The sequence below is a fragment of the Bremia lactucae genome, linkage group LG5, assembly GCF_004359215.1.
Source record: "Bremia lactucae strain SF5 linkage group LG5, whole genome shotgun sequence".
Lineage (NCBI taxonomy): Eukaryota > Oomycota > Peronosporomycetes > Peronosporales > Peronosporaceae > Bremia > Bremia lactucae.
The window spans coordinates 2,139,354-2,157,195 of record NC_090614.1 but is presented as its reverse complement, the minus strand read 5'-3'; the positions used below and the strand labels follow the sequence as shown (position 1 = coordinate 2,157,195).

At 45.4% G+C, this 17,842-nt stretch overlaps 4 protein-coding genes across 4 annotated transcripts; 1 reads left to right on the top strand and 3 right to left on the bottom strand.

Annotated features, from left to right (window-relative positions):
* Positions 1 to 331: 331 nt before the first annotated feature.
* CCR75_002496 (uncharacterized protein) lies at positions 332 to 664 on the top strand (the record flags this gene model as incomplete). Its single annotated transcript, XM_067960593.1, has 1 exon — positions 332 to 664. The coding sequence occupies one exon, from the start codon at positions 332 to 334 to the stop codon at positions 662 to 664; it is 333 nt and encodes a 110-aa protein (XP_067820974.1).
* A 3,840-nt stretch (positions 665 to 4,504) lies between these two features.
* Positions 4,505 to 4,969, bottom strand: CCR75_002497 (uncharacterized protein; the record flags this gene model as incomplete). Its single annotated transcript, XM_067960594.1, has 1 exon — positions 4,505 to 4,969. One exon carries the CDS (start codon positions 4,967 to 4,969, stop codon positions 4,505 to 4,507), a length of 465 nt encoding a protein of 154 aa, XP_067820975.1.
* A 1,067-nt stretch (positions 4,970 to 6,036) lies between these two features.
* Positions 6,037 to 7,649, bottom strand: CCR75_002498 (uncharacterized protein). Its single transcript, XM_067960595.1, has 2 exons — positions 7,256 to 7,649; positions 6,037 to 7,180 (listed from the first exon to the last, which is right to left on the bottom strand). Exons 1-2 carry the CDS (start codon positions 7,493 to 7,495, stop codon positions 6,326 to 6,328), a joined length of 1,095 nt encoding a protein of 364 aa, XP_067820972.1. The 5' UTR covers positions 7,496 to 7,649; the 3' UTR covers positions 6,037 to 6,325.
* Positions 7,650 to 7,778: 129 nt separating this feature from the next.
* Positions 7,779 to 9,686, bottom strand: CCR75_002499 (uncharacterized protein; the record flags this gene model as incomplete). The annotated part of the gene is made up of 3 exons (XM_067960596.1): positions 7,779 to 9,400; positions 9,465 to 9,593; positions 9,662 to 9,686. 3 exons carry the CDS (start codon positions 9,684 to 9,686, stop codon positions 8,334 to 8,336), a joined length of 1,221 nt encoding a protein of 406 aa, XP_067820973.1. The 3' UTR covers positions 7,779 to 8,333.
* Positions 9,687 to 17,842: the final 8,156 nt, after the last annotated feature.

Sequence of the window (17,842 nt, the reverse complement as noted above, 5' to 3'; positions counted from 1 at the left end):
GAATTCAAGACATTACAATATAAAGTAATATCCTCCAAATATTATCTACCTTTTAAATAATATATTAATTAACAACCTTTAAGCTTTCATTTCATGTAACGATACACCCCGTTTCATAATGGGTATAAAGTGTAGATCCGGATAGGCTTTGAGCGTGTGCTTGAGCTCTTCATCGCTATGAGGCCGCCCGCAGCCGGTATCGTGTTTATCTGCTTCATACACAGCGTAGTACTTGTATTAATAAAACTGTGTAGCGTCCTTGGCATCAACGTCGATAGGTCGTAATATTGCACTATTGCGCACACGCCATCGCCCCCGCACCAATAGGTTGATGGACTTTGATTCAAACGGACCTCTTGCGCTCCGTAAATATGGCAAATTACAGCGGACCTCCGCCGTCTTCAAAGAGGCGGACTCGCTCAAAAGCAGTGTTTATACACTGATGATCTGCAACCTGCGCCAAGACGTTGCATGCGGCGCAGTTGACCCAAGTCGTGGATTGCAAGGACTGTATCCAGACCAGAGCGCTCCAGTAAGCGCAGCAGTAGCAACAGCCACGCTCTCCGCGCACTATGATCACGAATTTGCTGCTAGTGGACGCGTAGCACGCCATCCACTCGCATTGTCCATTGGCGGGAACAGTCGTGAGCACGTCATGAAGTGACTGCAGAAATATATGGAGCTGTGTGGGCATTCTGAACCTCCTGCGAGCGGGTCCGAATTAAAAGCCCTCTTATCCCAGGGATAACCTCGCATCTACTGGCTTATTTTGATGGAAACGTCCTCTTCCCGGTCGTGAGCGGCGCCGTCAGCTACTTCGTCGACTCCCTGCTAGGTACTGCCGTGGTCCATTGTCAAACGAGAAAGGGAATCCCTATCCTTAAATTGACGCAGGTGTCAGAGAATGTGGATGGTCGGGAGGAAGACACATGTTCCAAAAGTGCATCATCTCCATCTTAACTACTTCTTCCATGTCAGCTTCCCGCTTGCCAACTCAGCGGAGAGTTTCGTTGTTGGAGCGGAGGACTGATGAAGAGGATTAAATTTTCTGGGCGCTGTTGCAGACCCATCGACCGACTCCTTCTCCTGAGGATGCTCCGTTTTTATGTCCATGTTCACAGGTGAGGTGCGTCCTTCCTTCACATACGCTTACGCCGCTTCCTCCTGAAACTTTTCCATGTCCTTATCGCTTGCCGAGCATGAGTCAAAGCAATGAAAGCGTACCGTTCCCGTTACTAGTCCCGAAAAGACTCTCAAGGGGGTCAGGCTTTGCTTTTGAGGCCGCAGCTCCTTGCCCGTACGCGTTAGGATGCTTTGCTTTTCCACTAGCCGCCACCTTCTTGCCGCTCGTTCTTTTGGATTGGGCGTGTGTAGCAGACGCAAGGCAATTACCGACTGACCAGTTCCAGTCGATGTCAAGGGACTTAGAAAGTTCCTTGGTTTAGCGGCGTACTTGCACAAGTACTCTCGCAATTATGCAGAGATGACAGTTCATCTCTCTCGTCTTTTTAAAAAAGACGAGAAATGGTTATGGAACGCTGGTTTTCAGCGTTCAGTTGAAGGTATCAAGCAAAGCTTGATGCAATCGCCCATCTTGGCGATTGCAGATCAAGACAGACCATTCCATGTGGTCTGTGACGCCAGCGATTTCGCAATCGGCTGCGCGATAATGCAATACGACACAGACGGCGCGGAGCGCGTCGTCAGTTACCAATCGCGTCAGCTACAACCAGCTGAACGCAATTACCCAGTGCATGACAAGGAGTTCTTTGCCATGAAATATGCATTATCTAAATTTAGGGTCTATCTCCTCGGAGATAGATCGTTCATCGTATATACGGACCATGCGTCATTACGCACGGCCGTCAATAGCCCACACCTCTCGCAAAGAATGGCGAGGTGGCTATCCTTCTTCGCGGAGTATAACTTCTCCGTCGAATATAAACCAGGACGACTTAATGTCGTCGCTGATGCGTTATCACGCCGACCCGATTTCGAGTCAGCAGTGCACCCCAACAGTAAAAGTGATCTTACTGTTGCAACACTCACTACGAGTGTTCCATCATCAACCTTAGTTGATGAAATAAAGAAAGCCTATAAAGAAGATAAGGACCTTCTTTGTCTGATGGATCATTTAATGAATCCATCCGATAAATCTTTTAAAGATCTACCGGCTTTATATCGATCGTCATCCGATCGATACACAACACGTAACGGCTTATTGTATTACACAGCCGTTACCGGCGACACCCCACGTGTCGTCGTCCCGACTCACAATGATTTGCGCTTGCGCATCATGTATGAGTGTCACGATGCTCCAACAAGTGGACATCGTGGACGTGAGAAGACTTACCTCACAGTAAGTCGATACTTTTACTGGCCCCGCCAGTATCATTTTGTGCGCAAGTACATTCGTGCTTGCGAGGTTTGTCAACGGGTGAAGCCTAGCCCTTCATCCCGTGCACCTCTTTAACCTCTACCACTCCCGGCAGAGTGTTGGCAGTCCGTATCTATGGACTTCGTCTCCGGATTTCCTGAAGACGAACACAAAAGCAATGGACTCCTTGTTTTCGTAACCAGATTCAGCAAGATGGTGCATCTTGCTGCGGTACCAGAGTCGATTACGGCTCCAGGTTGTGCCCGTGTCTTTATCGACACGGTATTCAAACTTCATGGGTTACCCCGTAAATTGGTCTCGGATAGAGATCCGAGATTCACGGCGGCGTTCTGGCAATCCATGTTCCGATTTCTCGGAACACGGCTGACTATGTCAACATCCGATCACTTAGAAACGGATGGTCAAACAATACGCGTAAATCGCGTCCTCGAAGAGATACTTCGAGGTTACGTCCAATCGTATCCAAATTGGAGCGAGTTCTTACCAATGGTCGAATTCGCCATCAATAATTCGGTGCATGCGTCTACAACGCATACACCGTTCTTTGTGAATGGCTTACGCCATCCTCGCATGCCCACCCAATTAGAGGGATCCTCTAGTTTAGGGGGGGGCTCGCACGAGCAAAACAATTCTGGCTCATGCTCGTCATGCGTCGAAGTTCACAACGACGCGAGTGATGTCGATGTCGATATCTTCGACATCGAAGATGAGAATAATCTCATGGCGGTACGCACAAAGCGTACTGAAAAAGACAAAACAAATTAGTTAGCAGAAGAGTTTCTACTAACTCGAGAATCAATAATCCGTTTCGTTCAGGATTCCATTGCTAACGCAGTGGACCGACAGAAACGGAATGCAGACAAACATGGAAGAGCAAATGTTCATTCATTAAGAATAATGATCTAGTGCTACTCCCTACGGTAAACCTACCTTACCGTGTAATCACTAATGTGGGTAGCAGTAAACTACTACCTAAGTTCATTGGTCCTTTCCGTGTACTGCATCGCAGAGGCAATGCGTACACAATAGAATTGCCATGTAGGATGCAAACACATCCTACGTTTTACGTTGGTCGGCTTCGCCCGTAATATCAGTACGCGGCTACTTCCGAGGACGGATTTGACCACCCTTTTCAAGAATCCCCAAAAGATTCTTGTGATCGCGAACCAGGTTCTCATTTTAAACCTGAAGTTTCTCACGCCGGTTCCGAATATCCTCGAAACTACGATGAGCTGACGACAGCTCATCGCGAACAGCATGATATTTCCGTTCGTACTCCAACATGAAGTACGCACTTTTCGAACGGTCTTTTAACCGCTCGATATGGTGAGCCTGCACCGTCTGCTCCAATGAGCGACTTCGGCGCGCTCGTGCTCAAGTCCCTCCTCCAAATCATGGAGGAAGTGATCGATATAGTTTAGCAAACTACTGCCTTAAACCTGCTTAAAAATTTATATTATTTAAATAATAAATTAAAAATAACCGCTCATCGCATCTGGAAAATCTGGAATTTTGTCGATCCTCGACATTAGATCTGACATACGGTTCGGATCTAATATTCCCTCCTCCAACACAACCTTTGGTGGATTCCCACGGTGGTCAGCGTTTTCTTGTGGCACGTATCCAGAACCACCGTGATGTGAAGGGGCAGCGTGCGAGTTATTCTGTTCGCTGGCGTGGTTATCCACCTTCGCATAACAGCTGGGAGTCTCGTTTCTAGCTAGTTGCTGACCCTCTTTATAGCAAGTGTTTTAGAGAAAGTCTTCCTCTGCACGTAATGGTGTACGTGAAGTGAAGTGAGGCCCCACTCGCATTGAGGCAGTGCGAAGCGGACTTGTACTGAAGCAGCACAGGTTGGCAGTGCCCCGTACACTCATAATTACTTTGTTGAAATAGCAATCCTGCTCTTGAACAAAGAAATTGCGCAAATATTGCGAAGTCTTTTTGCAGGCCTTGTGAGCTCCTCAATATATATTCTAGACATTACGCTAATCTCATAAATAGAGACGTCGGTTAAAAGCGGAGAGATTATGCGATAAATATAACAAAAAAATTAACGAAATTATAACGAGTCCTTCTTTATGCTATTTAGTCTAACATGAAGAACTAGTATTTTTGCGCTCTGCAGAAAGCTTTCGATCTGTTAACAAACCGCTGGCAGTGATTGTAGTAGTATTCTGAGTAACCCCAATAACGACGTCTCGCATTGCGCGGAAGTCGAAGAAAACCCGGTCTACGCTGTTCCCTGCGAACATCTTCGGGTGTCATTTCGTTATTAAACCAAATAGCGTACCGAGGCCTGTTTATAGTGTCGAAGAAGAAACGCTCCTCATCGGAGTCTTTGTTTTGGACGGCGTAATGCTTGGAAATCGATTGTGTTTGTTTGGGGTTGATCGATTCGTCCGATTTGGAAGCCCTCAAGTTGTTGTTTGCGTCGTCGTAATCATTACTTTCAATAAGCACACCCAACTTGTCCACGGGAGTAGAAGTCTGTCTTAACACGGCAGCACCCACGTCGCTAACGGACAACAAGCACGCAGCCGCAAGAGTGAGATAGTAACAGGTACGCATGGTCGAATGGAATGAGAAGTGGAGTGACCACAGCAAAGTGTAAATGAAAATGACCAAATGACGTTCTTTCTAATGTAAGATATCCGATCCAGCCTTTCAACTGTCGTGCCAGACAAAGCCGGAGGTATCCACGCACCTTTCCAGACCATTAAAGTAAAGTTATTTTTCGCTTATCAAACCAGGAACCAGCGTACAGCATCCAGCCAGGTTGCCTTGAGGTACTGGATCGACAAGGATTCTGTCATGGTGGCCTGGTCGGATGTCAGACGGAGGGCCATCTGTAATGTTTTTAAATCTATGTCATTAACCGTACGTTAGAATAGCCAGTGGGCGATCTACGTGAACCCTCCGAGGTTTGCAGCAAGCAGCTGCATGAGTATAACAACCAATAAAAGAAGGGCGGATCTACTTAATTTGACGCCATAGTTGGATAAAGCCATCTTGGTGAACAAGTTCGGAAATAACGAGTTTTTCTTTGCCGCATTACTCCGTAAACCGTGGCAGCAAATAGGTCTGATCGGCCAATTAGTATATGCACAGCCAATACTTCTTAGAGTAGCTGCAACGAGTCTGAGTAATAAAATGATACCCTTCGTCGGGTACCGCATCTTTAAGTCTCATAATCCAACTTTTTGCGCCACGCTGAACAGAAATTTTTTAAAAGAAAGTGTAATTAGCTCGACCTCTATCGAAGTTGCCAAAATGCTCAAAGTAAACTTGCCTACGCGAAGTACGACATTTAATAAATTTCGCAAGCTCAAAACCGGCACTCGTACTCCTATAGTATATCCTCATGTATTTTTAAAGAAAACTCGCAAATACGCGACATTTGTATTATAAAAGGCCTCTAAGTCGCATCCTCTATGGATGGTCCTGGTCGATCTTGATGGATGGGTTGTCGATATTCTGATCTTATTCGTGCAGCTAGATTCTCAAAGCTGAATTTTGTCAACGCCCGCTTACACGAGGTGCGGACGATTGATTAGATATGCGGGCTTGAGAAAAAAATCGGGGACGAGCATAAGGTTCATGAAATCTAAGACGTGTATAGAAAGTGATTGCTTTATCTGTATAACGCCAGGAAGAATGCTCAAGCAATCTATGTTTTTAACAGAAATGTAGCAAATATATTCGGTACGGCTTTTGAAAAGCCGGAATCTAGCTTACATATGGAGAGCAGTCAACTTGGGAATCAACCATATTAGAAGATAAATAACACAATTAAGGTCTCTTATCTGCATTACAGATCACAGAGGATTGATTTCATGGATACACTTAATATTAACACATCGATGATTGCTACAACATTAGAAAACCAAATCGAGCGATTCACAGAAAATGAATCGTGAGGAAAAATTACGCCTCAACAGCCCTTCGAATCGATTGCACCTCGATCTCTCCCCAACTTGCAATGCCTTCTTTCAGCGACCTAAGAGCGCTTTTTGTGATGGGAAAAGCAGGTCTATGCAGTGTCAAAAGCGCCACACGTTGCATCACAATGACGAGTTCTTCCTCATCGTCGCTGCTTTGTTCATCTCTTGCGCGCGGCGCAAAGTTCGCGTCGGGTACGCAGCTGTTATCTTGGCGCTCAATAGCCTTCAATGACTTTCCCGAGCATTTTGAGCGCCTCACTTCCGTCAGCAAAGTCGTGGCACATATGTCTCTTCGCACTCGCTCGTGAGGATTATACGGATACATATCATCAACGTCCACGCAGTCTGTGAGGACGACAGCACAAGGTTTTCCTTCCATTTCGAATAATTCGTCAAAATACTCGGTAAGTGCGACTTTATTAACCTCAGACGTAACCCCATGAGTATCCGTCGAGAGTAACCGATAGTTCCACAACGACGTTTTAGCATCCACAGCGTCATAATCCTCTCGAACTGTCGTGTGTCCTAACGCTTCCGAAATCGTAATTTCCATATTTAGCATAAAATATTTGATTGCCTCAAACACTTGCCGCATGGACTGGACGCCAGTAAAGTGAAAAAACTCGAACCTTTCGCAGCAAAAATTGCCATTCGCGTCTTCGTATCGATGGTCCATTAGCTGTGGTTTCATCAAATCGAGATGCTGACTGCGAGCTCTTATATACTCACAGCCTCTTGTGATCATTCCGGCCTTTAGATGCTGTAGCACCTGACGCCGATCCCATGCTTCTCGAGGAAGATGAATGTGTCTACGTAATGGGCTTCCCACCTGGCGCTCCTACACCAAATGACGCATCCCAACTCGCTCATGAGCTGCCATTTGATTTCATTTTACATTAAAAAAAAGCGCTACCTGCATTCCAGCCAACATCGATCGAGCTTCCGCCAATGCCAGCTGCTGGAACTGAATTGTATCTCGGAGGGTGCTATTGGCTGCTAGACTGTCAAGGATCTGAGATCGGATACTCCGCGGACGAGCCTGGAGCTGGGCTAATTGCCGTTGAAGTTCCTGGAGCTGTGTGCGGAGGAGCTTCTTTCTCTCTTTTTGCACCAGGTAGGATGGTCTATGGCGCCTCTGGCTGCCCTGTGTCATGACTTACTTGATGAGAGCTTGTCTAGAAAGCTGTAATTCTATGGTCTTCATTTACAGGATATAAAACTAAAGCGAAAGAGAAAAAGAATAGTCGAAAGGTTGCCAATTTTCAGTACGCAATTTGTAAATTTTGCTGCTGCGCTCCCAATTACTTTTGATCTCCATCAGATCAAAGTCTTCCACAACTCTAGTTGCTGGAAAATAAAGAGACGCCAGTTCTATTGGCAAGGGAATCATTTAAGGAAAGTCGAAATAAATTAATAACAATAATTTCCGCAAAAGTTAAAAGAAAGTCGTATTACTAGTAGGCGACTACGAGAAGGCGTTAACGCTTGTAACTTTTCGAAGTTACAAGCGCAAATGTTGCGATTAAGTAGATTTTGGCTGGTGTAGGTGCCCGAGCCACATAAAAAATCAGAGCTGTTTTCCCTGTGTGCGCTTGTCATACTTAAGTTGTTGTCTATGGGAATAAGCTGTAGGGTATCCTTTTTTATGCCTCGGCAGCATCTTCACCGACCGAGTCCTGTAGCAACTTTCCATGAAAATGAAATGACAATACCATTTTGGAGCGACGGATCCCGTATGATACAATGCGTGAAGCACCATTGCAAGGCGTGGTGCAAAGGGCCAACAATGGCCTCGGAGCGGTAGGTCGACACAACAACTAGTTTCGCTATTGACGAATGTCCCGTGACGACAAAGGGCGGTACCAAAAGGTTATAAATGGACAAGGAGGAAGACAGACAACACCGTGAGTTGTTCACGTCATGAACAACAAGAACAAACAAAGAGCTTTAAAACGACAAGTGCTGTTGCTAATAAAGACTCGACGATAACGTTAGATTAGATCTGCTACGTTCATGGGCATTTCGTCAATCTGCGTGCTATAATATTGTTCAATATCACGCAAGATACGAATGTCGTCATCCTTAACAAAGTTAATAGCCACGCCCTTGCGTCCAAAACGACCGGAACGGCCAATGCGATGGATATACAGCTCACGATTGTTTGGAAGGTCATAGCAAATGACCAATGACACTTGCTGAACGTCCAATCCACGGCCCCAGACATCAGTCGTTATGAGCACGCGAGAGCCACCGGACCGAAACTCTTGCATGATAGCATCCCGCTCTTTCTGCGGCATGTCCCCGTGCATGGCCGACACGGTAAAGTTTGCTTCGCGCATCTTGGCCGTGAGCCAGTCCACTTTACGCTTTGTGTTGCAAAAAATCACGGCTTGTGTGATCGTGAGCGTGTCGTAGAGATCACAGAGCGTATCAAATTTCCACTCTTCCTTCTCAACGGCCACAAAAAACTGTTTAATGCCCTCCAATGTCAGCTCATCGCGTTTCACGAGGACTTTGACAGGCTCGTTCATGAATTTACGGGTCAAATCGAGCACTTCCTGAGGCATTGTGGCCGATACGAGCAGCACTTGCGTCGCGGGCGGGAGATACCGGTAAATGTCGTAAATTTGCTCTTTAAAGCCTTTATTGAGCATCTCGTCGGCCTCGTCAATTACAAGCATCTTTATGTTGCGCGTTCGTAAGTTGCGCCGACGAATCATGTCAAAAATTCGACCAGGGGTCCCCGACACCACTTGTACACCAAAATCGAGACGACGAATGTCTTCACCCACGCTTTTTCCACCAATACACGCATGGCACTGGACATTCATGAAATCCCCCAGAGCCAGAACGACCTTTTGTGTCTGCTCGGCCAGCTCACGAGTCGGCGAGATCACGAGCGCTTGCGTTTCGTTACTAGACGTATCCAAGGACTGAAGAATTGAGATGGAAAACACGGCAGTTTTGCCCGTGCCGGACTGTGACTGGGCAATCAGATCGCGGCCTTGAACTGCAGGCTTTATCGCACGTTGCTGAATCGCCGACGGTTTTTCAAAGCCTGGACACAACGTATTACAACGACTGCTACGCCAAATGAATTGCATACTTAAGATTAGTCGTACCGTAGGAGTAAATGCCTCGCAAAAGATCTTCCTTTAGACCCATGGCCTCAAACGTGGGGAAAACAGAGATGTCCTTCGACGTCGTGAATTCTACCGTCTCTTCGTCATCTTCGTCAACCAGACGCGTACCTAAACGCGATAAGATTGTATTAATAAAAGAGCGGAACGTATATGGACAGCGCTACTGGTGCTCGTACGTCGCTTAGTGTCTTCGCGAGGCATTGTCGTACAAGCCAATCGCTGATTTGAAATGTTTGCAAGACCTGGTCGATAAGTTTAGCAATACCGGTACAGTATTAGTGGAAATCTAAATTTCACATTAGAAGTTATGTAATAAATAGAAATAATTACTTTTCATATAATATATCTTCCAGCCAAAGGTGAATCTATCAATAAAAAATTAGATGGGTTGCTTCCATACATCCGCGTGGTAAAACTGTGGCGTTGACTGCAGCACAGATGATGCATCAATTGCGAGGCCGTAGTGAACCATTCTTCCTGGTTGACGAATACATTGTTGGATATATGTAACGGGGTGTATCGTTACATGAAATTAACACTTAAAGGTTGTTAATTAATATATTATCTTAAAGGTAGATAATATTTGGAGGATATTACTTTATATAGTAATGTTCAGAACTCTTATCCATAAGTAGGTATAGACCATTATATCTATTTATTCGGCAGACTAATCAGCTGCAGATGTAAACAGAAGAGAAAGACAGATACGATAAGAATTCAGTTGCATGTTTAGTATTAGTTTATAATTAAGTTTAAGTCAACGGATAGAAAGAAGAGATGCTTAATTATATTAATACAGTTTTCATTTAACCCTTTTTAAGCTAGTTGCTTTAAAGAGAAGTATTCCTTGCACATACTAGTGTACGTGAAATAACGTGGGGCACCACTCGCAACTGAAGCAGTGCAAAGTGGACTTGTACTGAAGCAGTTTAAGTCGTAGTGCCCCATTACACCTGGTAGCACTTTGTACTTCGTCCAAGGACCACATTTATATCATCTAACATGGACATGTTAGATGATAATGGAAATACGCATCACGTTTTGTGTGATAGCTTCTCCTTTCTACGTGACATAGAAAGGAGTGCGGTCGAACGAATGAGTTCGACCGTAGGGAACGATGCCATCTTGGCCATGCTGTCCGATTTGGACAGAGAAGCTTTCCATTCAGCTACCGCAATGTTCAAACAGCATGAACTTGACGAGATGAAGGAAAAGGTAGCCTTGCTTAATCAGCAAGGCTCTCAACAGGTAGAACTGTTGAGATTACAACAGGTACAGACCCCTGTACCTGGAATCACACGCACGCGTCGTCCGTAAACCTAAAGATTGACGTCTCCAAGTATAGGGGAGCCGAAGAAGACTCCCTCTTATGATGGTTTGTCGAGTTGGACGATGCCATAAGGGCTCGTCACATCGTCGTAGTGCAAATGCAAGACGCATTTGCTCAAATAAATTTGGCACGTCGTGTCAAAACTTGGGCATTGGGCCTTAAGATACGCGACTTATACGTCTTTAGGTCGCTAGAGGCTTTTAAAGGCCGGCTCAAACAGACGGTTGTACCAAGGGCTGAGCTCAAAGCTCTATCAAAGCTTCTGAAACTCAAGCAAGGCAAGCGAGATGTTCACGATTACGCCCAGCACATACGACTCTTAGCGAGTTGTATATCACAAAAATCCAGTTCAAGAACACACGTTGATTACGGTGTGCATGCAAGGTCTTACGGATGGTCCCGTAAAGATCCACCTGTTCCGGTTAGAACTGGATACGTCTGAAGAAGCAATATGTGTCGCGGAACAGGAGGACTTTAGCTTGAGACAGGCTCAAACTAGTTCTTCATCGTTCCTCCACCAAGACGACACGAACTGGGAGGTCCAGAACCGATGGACCTCTCTTATGGCGAAAGCGAGAAACCTCGTTTTTCGAACAATAAGCGATTGCATTTCTGCAATAACTGTCAAACGTTAGGACACTACGCTCATGAGTGTAGTGCCGCACGCCCAGTACCAAAAGCTACTAAACGTAATTTTGGACCGTATGCCAAAAAGGGCAACGGTCGCGGGTCCGACGTTGTTGCGAAATCGCAACAGCGAGGCGGACCGCCAAAAAATGGACGGGGTCAGTTGGGGCGCAACGCCCTACTATCCAGCAGCCTCAAGAGAATTTGCAAATCTTTTGACAAAAGTTGCTCCAGACACACAATCATTATGTGTCTCTGCACCTGGTGATGAGGTATCCCTCANGAGGTTTTTAAAACCCGACTCAAACAGACGTTTGAGCCACCAAGGGCTGAGTTCAGAGCTCGTTCAGAGCTTCTGAAACTTAAGCAAGGCAAGCGTGATGTGCACGCATATGCCCAGCACATACGACTCTTAGCGAGTTGTATTACCAATAACCCAGTCCATGAACACACGTTGATTACGGTGTTCATGCAAGGTCTTACGGATGGTCCCGTAAAGACCCACCTGTTCCGCTTGGAACTGGATACGCTTGAAGAAGCAATATCCGTAGCGGAACAGGAGGACTTTAGCTTGAGACAGGCTCAAGCAAGTTCGTCATCATATCGTCCACCTAGACGACACGAACTAGGAGGTCCAGAACCCATGGACCTTTCCTATGTCGAAAGCGAGAAACCTCGCTTTTCGAATAATAAGCGATCGCAGAAATGCCATCGCTGCCAAAAATTGGGACATTACGCTCATGAGTGTAGTGCCCCACGTCCAGCACCAAAAGGTACTGAACGTAATTTTGGATCGTATGCCAAAAAGGGCAACGGTCGCGGATCCGACGTTGTTGCGAAATCGCAACAGCGAGACGGACCGCCAAAAAATGGACGGGGTCAGTAGGGGCGCAACGCCCTACTGATCCAGCAACCTCAAGAGAATTTGCAAATCTCTTGACAAAAGTTGCTCCAGACACACAATCATTATGTGTCTCTGCACCTGGTGATGAGGTATCCCTCAGCACCTTGAAGTTGAAAGTGACAAATGATTTGTCACTTAGAGCCCTAGTGGACTGCGGAGCGTCGAATAACTTTATTCGTCGCCAGTCACTAGAGGGTCGTCGGCTAAAATATGTTGAGCGCGACATCCCTCCAACACGGATGACAGTGCGTCTAGCGACAGTAATGAAACACGTAGTGAACTTTCACGACACGTTAAAAGATTCACAGTAAGACGATGATTTTATCGTACTGGATTTGGATGACAAATTTGATGTCATCCTAGGTTTAGCTTGGCTCAGAAAGCACGAGCTAAGGATCAGCTGGCAGCATCGATCCGTAAAGATGCCTGCCACTTGTTAATCAGATGGCCATTTGATGAACGTCTTGGAGCGTCCACAAGCGTGTGGATGTACTACGATTGAGTGCGATGGCCTCACTTGTGGTACGGTCGTTAGACCAACTGCACAAGATCACAGTATGATTACCAATCACACTGTGGAGTCAGCTGCCGGCGGCTGTGCGAATGCACAGGCAGCGGCAAAGGTCCACCACTTGAATAAGTCGAGTGGATTGAGATATGAATTTACGATTAGCGGGCGACATTCTACTCGACCTAGGATCATCGTGTTGTCCGTTTTGGACATCCGGTATCTTCCTTGAGAGTCGACTGTAGAGGCCCGACTGTGATAGCGCAATCACAATCGGAAGACGTTGCGGAAATAAGTCTTCACGTACTCGAAAAGAAATCTCCTCAAATAGTCAATGCTGAAGTAACTAAACTTCAGCATACCGAGGGATTGATCCCTCGGCAGCCTGTAGAAAAATTCCAGGAAGAAATTGAGACATTGCACATCTTGTTTAATGACGGATCAGGAGTAGGTGCTTTAGCACTTGATCTGTATGAGCCTCCGAAGTTATCTTCGGAGATAAATTAATTTACAACCCTAGAACCCAAGCGTTTCTTGAGAGATCTGCATCGTGGTAGAATCAAGCAGATTTGCGTACTCATCACAGAAAACGAATACGCAATCGATATTTGGTCAGCGTTAGTATTTGCAGAGAGCAAACGATTCTCAGCAGCTCATCGATGGACGAAAGTGTCCTCGATCTGAAGACTCGGATTGACAGATATACTACTCAATCCTGGTAGTCACTAAGGAAAAATCCTTTATACACAGATTTGATTAAATTCAGGGATGTCTTCCCTGAAGCATTTCCATGTGGGTTGTCTAAGGATAAGGGCACTCGACATGAGATCGAGCTCAAACCGGGCTCGAAGTACTGTGTCATGAAGCAGTGGCCACTGCCTCGTTGACCAGTACTTGCGATCGATGAATTCTTTCTCGATCGTTAAAAGCGGGCCATGTGAGGGAGTCACCCTCCCCACATAGCTCTCCGGCCTTCTGTGTGCGAGAGGCACAGGGGGGTGGCGGATAGTGCACGCATTCAACAAACTGAATGCTGCAACAGTACCGGCTCAAACGCCGATACCTAGAAAAGACGTAATCATAGATGGTATGTCTAAGAGTACGATCTTTTCGTCTATGGATCTGATGGATGGGTTTTATCAAATCCTTATGCGTGAGCGGGCCATCCCGTACACAGCAGTGATCACTCCCAGTGGGATGCTCTGGGAATGGCTAGTGATGCCTCAAGGGCTTAGTAATACCCCTGCAACATTCAACAGATGTGCAATAAATCTGTTGAGACCGGTGCGAGAATTTGTACCGAGTTGTTTTGACGATGTATTCGTCCATAGCCGGGCCATGGACGGTAAGACGGACGTGGAATTTTATAAGCTCACGTTCTTCAGGTTCTTTCATTTATGCGAAAACATAAGTTGTATGGAAATCTCAAGAAATGTATATTCGCTGCAAGCGAAATACCTCTTCTTGGGTGCATCGTCGGTGAACACGGCGTGCGCCTTGATCCCGAGAAGATCAAGGCAATCACTGACTGGCCAGTTCCAGTCGATGTCAAGGGACTTAGAAAGTTCCTTGGTTTAGCGGCGTACTTGCATAAGTACTTTCGCAATTATGCCAAGATGACAGTTCATCTCTCTTGTCTCTTGAAAAAAGACGAGAAATGGTTATGGAACGCTGATTGTCAGCGTTCGTTTGAAGGTATCAAGCAAAGCTTGATGCGATCGCCCATCTTGGCGATTGCAGATCAAGACAGACCACTCCACGTGGTCTGTGAGCCAGCGATTCTGCATTCGGCTGCGCGTTAATGCAATACGATACGGACGGCGCGGAGCGCGTCGTCTGTTACCAATCGCGTCAGCAGCAACAAGCTGAACGCAATTATCCAGTGCATAACAACGAATTTCTTGCCATGAAATATGCACTGGCTTATTCGGGTCTATTTCCTCGGAGATAAACGTTCATCGTATATACGGACCATACGTCATTACGCACGGCCAGAAACAGCACTCATGACAAATGTTCCGTCATCAACTTTGATTGATTATTTAAAAGAAAGCCTACACAGAAAATAAAGAAAGACCTTCTGCGTTTAATGGATCATCTAAAGGATTTATCCAATAACCTTTAAGGATTTACCGGCTTTATATCGATCGTCATCCGATCAATACACAACACGCAACGGTTTATTGTATTACACAGCTGTTGTCGGTGATACTTTACGTGTCGCCATCTTAACTCACAATGATTTGCACTTGCGCATCATTTATAAGTGTCAAGATGCACCAACAAGTGAGCATCGTGGACGTGAGAAGACTTATCTCACAGTAAGACGCGACTTTTACTAGCCCCGCCAGTATCCGATCGTGCGCAAGTACATCCGTGCTTGCGAGGTATGTCAACGAGTGTAGCCTAGCCCTTCATCCCGTGCACCTCTTTAACCTCTACCACTTCTGGCAGAATGTTGGCAGTCCGTTTCTATAGACTTCGTCTTCGAATTTTCCGAAGACGATCACAAAATATAATGGAATTTTTGTTTTTGTAAACAGGTTCAGCAATATGGTACATCTTGTTGCAAGCCCGAGTCGATCACGGCTCTGGGCTATGCCCGTGTCTCTATCGACACGGTATTCAACTTCATGGACTGCCCCGTGAATTGGTCCCGGATAGAGATCCACGATTCACGGCAGAGTTCTGGCAATCCGTGTTCCGAGAGATCGGAACACGGCTTACTATGTCAACATCCGATCACTCAGTAACGGATAATTAAACAGAACGCGTAAATCGCGTCCTCGAAGACATACTTTGAGGTTACGTCCAGTCGTATCCGAATCGGAGCGAGTTTTTACCGATGGTCGAATTCGCCATCAACAATTTGGTGCATGCGTCTACAACGCATACACCGTTCTTCGTGAATGGCTTACGCCATACTCGTATGCCCACCCATTTAGAGGGATCCTTAGTCTAAGGGGGTGGACTCGCACGAGCAACAGCATTTCTGACCCTGCTCATCACGCATCGAAGTTAACAACGACGCTACTGATGCCAATGTCTAATCAATCGACATACAAAGATGAGAAAGATCTCATGACAGTGCGTACAAAGCGCACTGAAAAAAACAAAAAAATGAGTCAGCAGAGAAATTTCTGCTGGCTCGAGAATCAGTAGTCCGTTTCGTTCAGGATTCCATTGCTAAAGCAGTGGACCGTCAGAAACGAAACGCAGACAAGCATGGAAGAGCAAATGTTCTTTTACTTAAAATAAATGACCTAGTTCGTGAGGCATGCAAGTCTTGCCTCACGTGACAAACGATGCAGTTTATTTTCTTAACCGGTTGGAGTTCGTTTCTGAATTTTTACGCGAATCGCGTTAAGTCTTTGAAGCCAGGCTTCGCGTATAATGTCTTTATGAATGCGCTCAAGGTTTGCATTAGCAAGATTTTATTTCGCTTGTTGTTGCCACTACAACATCGATGCTCAATAAAAGCATCGAGATAAAAACAACTATCTCAGAACTAAAAGTTCTTCGCGCTGGGATCAAGCTTATGTAGCTTTGTCGCAAAAAATAACGGATATATATTGTGTGGAGTAGTCTTCTCAGACAAGCTACTTAGTAGCCGTTCGAGCAAAAGCCACGGCTCTTTCTCAGGGGCAAGACGAGACTATATTGTCGACGCTCCTCTGAGTGGTACCCACTGAAGCGGGGGTACCACAAGAACTTTTATAAAGATGGCTTACGCCATCGTCATCCCCAAGCACATAAATAAGTGCGATTGACGGCACAGTAGACGGTGCTGGCGATGAGGAATCATTCTCATCGTTAGAACCAGACATGCTATAGCGAACGCTATAAGCACGTCGATTCGATTGAGCCTCTCATTCGAAGGCTCGTGGTCAGCCGCCTAACAACGATCAGGCGACTGTTCTGCTCTCCCCGAGTCGGCCATTTCGTCCGACTCGCATTCATAGTCGATCTCCAAAGAGGGGTCGCATTCACGTGGAAGACCACGTGCACCCGCAACATCTAGTATTGCGGGAAAATAGGATACTACGGCTGACGAAACGTCTGCCGCAAGTAACAATAATGCGTCGCCCGCGGCTGCATGTACCGCAGCCGAAGGCGCCGCTCTTTTTGCACACCGCATAGACTTGTTAACCATGCGATAGAATTAAAATGATGGTTCAGATCAATCAGCATCGTATTTAAGTAATCTGATAGTGACCGCTCTATTCAATGACAGTCAGAGTGATTGTCATTTATGGTAGGGGTGATGTAACGGGGTGTATCGCTACATGAGATTGACACTTGAAGGTTGTTAATTAGTATATTTTGTATAAGGTAGATTATATTTGGAGAATATTACTTTACATAGCAATATTCGGAAAGCTTACCCTTTGGTAGATATAGGCTATTATATCTAGTTGCTCCGCGGTCCTACCAGCGCTGGTCGTCCGCAAAGAGAGAGACATATAAGACTTAATTACATGTTATGTATTAGTATATAATTAAGTAAGTATTAGAAGGTTAGAAACTTAAGAGTTTAATTATATTTTGTACATTTTACTTTTATCCCTCTTTAAAGCAAGTGTTTTAAAGAGAGTCTTCCTCTGCAGATACTAGTATGTACGTGAAGTGACGTGAGGCACCGCTCACACGGAAGCAGTGCGACGTGGACTTGTACTGAAGCAGTATTTTTCGGCAGTGCCCCGTTACAATACATGTAATGGGGTGTACCGTTACATAATTTTATTTTCTATAAGAGGAATATTAAAAGATTATTTCTTGTTGTAGGATAATATGTAATATTTCTTGTAAGAGGATATAATAATTTATATAAGTATTATTTCCAATGATAAAATAATTAAAAAGTATAAAATTTTGATCAGTAATAAAACTTTTACTAAGTATTATATTATATTACCAATTTTTATACTATCGAAGCAATAAGATCTGTTGATTGGCTAATTTGAATTGAATTGACCCCGCCAATCGAT

Bases quoted from the DNA above. Each gene is read 5' to 3' on its own strand.
- CCR75_002498 (XM_067960595.1), bottom strand. From the start codon at position 7,495: ATGACACAGGGCAGCCAGAGGCGCCATAGACCATCCTACCTGGTGCAA. The intron at 7,181-7,255 runs GTAGCGCTTTTT...CATTTGGTGTAG, and splicing joins CGATGTTGGCTGGAATGCAG to GAGCGCCAGGTGGGAAGCCC.